This window comes from Dermacentor silvarum, chromosome 2 (genome assembly GCF_013339745.2).
Source record: "Dermacentor silvarum isolate Dsil-2018 chromosome 2, BIME_Dsil_1.4, whole genome shotgun sequence".
NCBI classification, from domain to species: Eukaryota; Metazoa; Arthropoda; class Arachnida; order Ixodida; family Ixodidae; genus Dermacentor; species Dermacentor silvarum.
Genome location: NC_051155.1, coordinates 33,583,309 through 33,588,476, shown reverse-complemented (window position 1 = coordinate 33,588,476; position 5,168 = coordinate 33,583,309). Strand labels below are relative to the sequence as shown.

At 46.6% G+C, this 5,168-nt stretch overlaps 1 protein-coding gene across 1 annotated transcript; it reads right to left on the bottom strand.

Moving 5' to 3' along the window:
• Positions 1-305: 305 nt before the first annotated feature.
• Positions 306-4,876, bottom strand: LOC125942963 (uncharacterized). Its single transcript, XM_049661256.1, has one exon. It carries the CDS (start codon positions 3,600-3,602, stop codon positions 1,485-1,487), a length of 2,118 nt encoding a protein of 705 aa, XP_049517213.1. The 5' UTR covers positions 3,603-4,876; the 3' UTR covers positions 306-1,484.
• Between the last annotated feature and the right edge of the window lie 292 nt (positions 4,877-5,168).

Sequence of the window (5,168 nt, the reverse complement as noted above, 5' to 3'; positions counted from 1 at the left end):
AGTGCAGACATTTAGAATAATGTATGAACCTTGTTAAGGTGAGATGTGGCTGCAGGGATCACGCACATGCAAAACATTAAGTTGCGATATATCCTTTGAATAACCCTAGAAAGCCCCAAACCCATTTTACAAATAATAATAATAATAATAATAATAATAATAATAATAATAATAATAATAATAATAAAGATTAAAAAACAACTGCAACTTTGTCGCCTGGAAAGTACATTTGTATCCTCCCCCCGCCTGAAAAAAAAGTCTTTATAACTTTGTAATTGTTTATAACTTGACTATCTGAGCTACCTACAATTTAAACTTAGGTTCAGTGTGTCGAAGACACTAGTGTGAATTTCACGAACTTTCCCACACTTATATCAGCCTTTTGAGCTACCGAACTCTTGTGTGCCAAAAATGCCATGTTGGGAATTGTGAAGATAAACTAAAATCTCCAAGTCTAACTCTTGTTCTGTCACTTCTTTTGTTTCTATCCTCCTGAATTTTATGCTGGTTTCGTTTCTAAAACAAAGCAGCTCTATTTAAAACATGCCAATTACAGAAATTAATCCCCGTCAGTTTTGAGAACATATTAAGCTAGCACAAACAGGGCACTTATCACTGGAACGCAGAACCTGTCTACAGCATAGCTTAACAGGCACTCACTGCTTGTGGAATGAAGTGCAACAATGACTTTACATTTGTCATTTTGGTCTGTTAGTCATGATCACAGAAAATGTGGAACCCTCTGGTTTCTTGTTCATGTTGCCAAGTTTTTTTTGTTTTGTTTTTGTTTCCCTTCATCCATAGTGGCATTATTTGTGATTACTAAATAGATGGTTTGTTTACTCTCTTGCTCTTTCCTTCTGTGTATTCTCGAAAAGAACTGTTCTGTATAATTTTTCTTTCAGAAGCACTTACCAAGATATTCAATGATATTTTATTCAAACACACACAAACGTAACCACATGCTAATTTTCTAGAGGGTGTACGAAGGCAGAGATGGGAGTTACCACGTCCCTGCCAGTCATATAGTTTGGGTGGCCCTGAAGAGGGCCGTTTAGTCTTCCGTGCTGCAACTTGTTCCAGATGAAGTGCACTTCAACACGTAGAAAGTGGAGATATCAAAGGCACAACTGAAGTTTCAGAAAGCTAGGTGCAGGCTCAGGTGGTATCCGTGATGCAGGGGAACTGGATGGCTCAGACGCTCTGCTGCGCCACTCGGTAACTAAGTCATGGAGGTTGTGATGCGCCCCAGTGTGAGCAGTGACTTCTGAAGAGGCATGGCAGTGTGAGCCTGATGCGGTGAAAACACAGCAGAAGCGTGAATGACAGCTGGTGTAGCACCTTGGAGAATTGACATGCAATGTGTCCTGGTTGTACAGCTATCAGCATGCTTGCCGTAAGTGTTTGAACGGCATGCTATGTGGCAGTTGGACGGCTGACTAAGGCAGTTTGGGTCACTACAAGCCCAACGGCCACTGACAGCTTCAGTGAAAGTGCAAAAGAGGAATAACAACATGTCCTTGCTTGTAGTTTAGCCTCAGGCACCGAGCTGTGTTCCGAAGGTCATCAAGATGCCAGACCTTTCTTTCGTTACTCAACGTATTGCAGCGCCAGATATTCAACTGAGACGACTTCAGTGGAAGTTTGAAAAAGTCCCTGGCATTTGGCAAAATCCCACCCTTGAAGTGGTCTGCCATTATCTCCAGAACCACCACAGGAGTACTGTCAATCAGGAAGCAGTCTCCAGGCTTCACATGTTGCAGTTTCTGCTTGACTTGGTTCCTGGATGAGTGCCTCAGTTCAGAAATTCTCCTACTTAGCTGCGAAAGTGGCTTGTTGGAAGATCGCAGCAACTTTTTAATTCGTCCAAGGTAGCTTTCGAAAGGGAATGCACTAAACTCATCTAAAGGGCCATGGTCTAGGCACTGGTCAGCAAGATGAATTAGTGAGTGTACATTGTACACGAGCTGTTTTTTCCCGTATAGCTCACTAAGCTCCTGAACAAAATACCTTAGCAAATCTTTGGCAAAAACATTGTACTCACGGTAGTGCTGAGGCGATGCTAAAATTCTGACCGCCACATGAAACATTACAAAATGCTTGTACTGAGAAGCAGGCAGAAGAGGCTTTAGGACAACAGGCCCCACATAAAGGAGGAATGTCCGAAACTCTGTTGCCTTCCACCGATCAAGCTCTTCTGTACCCCTTGGTTTCCGCTGGAAACATGTTGGAAAGGCCTTGGATGCCTCTCGCAGGCTTTCATTCAGTTGATTGCGATACAGTCTGCTCAGTCTGTTACTGTGGCCTTGGCATACCCAATTCCTTAAAAGTCGTCGCATGACTCCCAGGCAAACGAGATGCATGTATTCAGATGGGAAGAATGCAATCATGTCGACGTCAAGGGAAAGGAATGGTGAAACACCAGAATGGTGGTGCTTGTTCTCTTGAGATCGAAATGATGCATTCGTCCGTGCAGCTGCATGAAGTCTGGGAAATGTCACCCTGTTCTCAAGGTGCTGCCCTTTTTGGTTGCATCGCTCGCACGCATAATAGCCAGTGTGGCCAACAATACATTTGACATAGCTCCTTGCAGGAGCATCGCAAACCATGGCTCCAATGCTCACCCGAACATGAACATCTCCTATGCTTATCCCCTCAGAGATTAGGTCGGAGACCTCTTGCAAAAATGGCTCTAGATAATCCTGCAGACATGGCGGCTTCCCTGCACCACAGTACACACTGACAACAAATGGCGGTGATGCCTCCACATTTGTTATGCGGCACAAAATGGGCCAAAAGGCGAGCTGGCTACTTTTGTAAAGAGGGACTCCGTCAATGTTGCCCTGTAGCTTCAGTTCACTTGGAACTACTTGCCCCGGCTGCAACACTTGACGAATTCCTTCTGCAAGACCAAAGTGCACGAATGACCCATTTTGCTCCACCTGTGCTTTGCGCTCAGTTTTCAAAACTGTCCTAGCATCTTTTGGAAGGTCGGAGATGCCTCTTCGCCGGCAGAAATCGAGGACATCGTTAATGCACGCATGCGTCATATTATGTTTGGAAGCAATTACAGCAAACTCTTCACTTGCCGACAGTTGTTCAGAAAGTACATGAGTGAGCGTTGGACTACAAGTGAAGGCTATTCCCTCATCTGGCCCAGTGCAGCTGTCTGAAGCGACAAAGTCATCTGACTCATCACTCGATTCGCTTCCTTGGGGACCTCCTTTGTCACTTGAGCTGCTATCAGAGTCGCTTTGCTCACATGAGGACGTACCCGCACTCTCCGATTGGAATTCGTCGACACAAGGAGCTTCTTGTCTGCAGACGTCGTCGACAAAGGCTTCGCTACTCGACCGCTCGTTCAACCGTTTGAACGGAGGCTCACCACCGTCATCCGTGGAAAGTGAACTTCGCGATTGTCTGCTGGTTCCCGGCTTCAGAGGCGAAAGTCGCTCTACGCGAGAACTGTCTGCAGAGGTGAAGCTTGCACCTTCGTTGTTGGACGAGGAAGGCCCAGCATTACGCGGCGCGAGTCCTAGCTCATTCATTATCTTGTTGTATTCCTTTCTTACGGCTCGACATTTCCTCCACTTGGACGGCATGATGAGCGAGAGGGATGAGTCAGATGCCGAAACCGCAACGCTGTAGCCCGTTCCGAAAAACGCAAGACGACGGCGAGGCGAAAGCGTGGACAGCAGCAGAGCAGTGGGACAGTCAGTCACAGCAAGGGGCAGCCGACCAGCGAAAGCATGAGCCGAATCGAATCGAACGGATTTTTTTTAAAGGCCCGCTCGAATGCCAAGGTGCAGACCCGGTGCAGGCGTTGTGTTTTGTCCGACTAATGTGCACGGTGTGCGTTAAATAGGTCTTGAACTGCCGGTGTAATCGACTTCAGAGACGTTAATATACCCGCACTTGCAGATACCCGGCAGATACCCGTAAGCTGGGTTTTAACGGCGCTTGCGCATGTGTGCTGTGTCGTCTGCTGCACTGCTGCTTCGCACCTGTACCGCAGTGTATTAGTATATAAGGTACATTCAAGGACACTGTAACTTCACGACTGCACCAAGTCGGCATTGACAGTAGAAAGGGTGCAGCAAAATCGCGAACCAGCCCTGCAGCTTTCCTGTACATTTTGAAACGAACGGTGTGTTTCACATAGGGTGTTCAGAAGGCGCCATTGCTGCACCGCTGAAACTAATGAACTGTTAATGCAGGTGAATCGAACGTGTCAAAAGTGCGTTCGATTCACCTGCACCACCTGCCACTAGTACACTCTACAGCCATAGAAAGCTGGATTGCGGATCGGATTAATACAAACATTAATATACAATTTATTTTTTCGTTTTTGTCATTCAGTGATTCTGGTGCGACCCGCGCAACTTGAACGCGCTTCCCGGTACGCTTGTTTTTATTGCGTATCATGTGCCGTAATTCATGAAATAACAATGTACTTTTGCACTGGTGATTTGAGAGGTGGCGCACAGTGATGCTTAAGGAATTTCGGGACTATAAAAGAGCGTCGGTTCCTCCAAATCCTCTCTCCTATCGCCCCGGAATTTGCGCCATCGCCATCGACGACAGCCTTGCTTGCCACCTGTAACCGAAGAGACCGAAGTCAACGTGTGCGTGAGTATGCATCTTTCTTTTTTTTTCATACGAGAGTTTGCTTGTCGGGATTGTATCTTATGTGCATTCTCATCTACGGGTCAACGTCTTGTGCGAGTATTTGTGTAGTTAATGGAGTGTGCCAAATATGCAGCCAGCGCACGTGTGGCTAGGCATAGCTATGGGCTAGGCGATCGATCGGGTACTACGTGCGCTCGAGATGAGTTCAATCATGCGCACTCTGGAATGGCATTGAATAGACCGCTCTTTTGATGCACAGAAAGACGCTGGGCGTAGATTTTATGCACGACATGCGCGATATAGCTACACTATAGATGTTGAATGAGGTGTGTCGGGGATCTATGCGCGTGATACCCGGCCACATGCACTTCATCTCCTGCATCGTTTAGAGCAGCGGAATCTACACGCAACCGTGCCGGCCAGGAAATAAATTAGCCGTTTTCGCGAGAAATTCCGACGTTGCTGCTGCGGTGGTGCCAAACAAAGCCTGCTTGTTTCTATGCGAACAGTGAAGCACCTGAAAAATAATCAGAGTACGG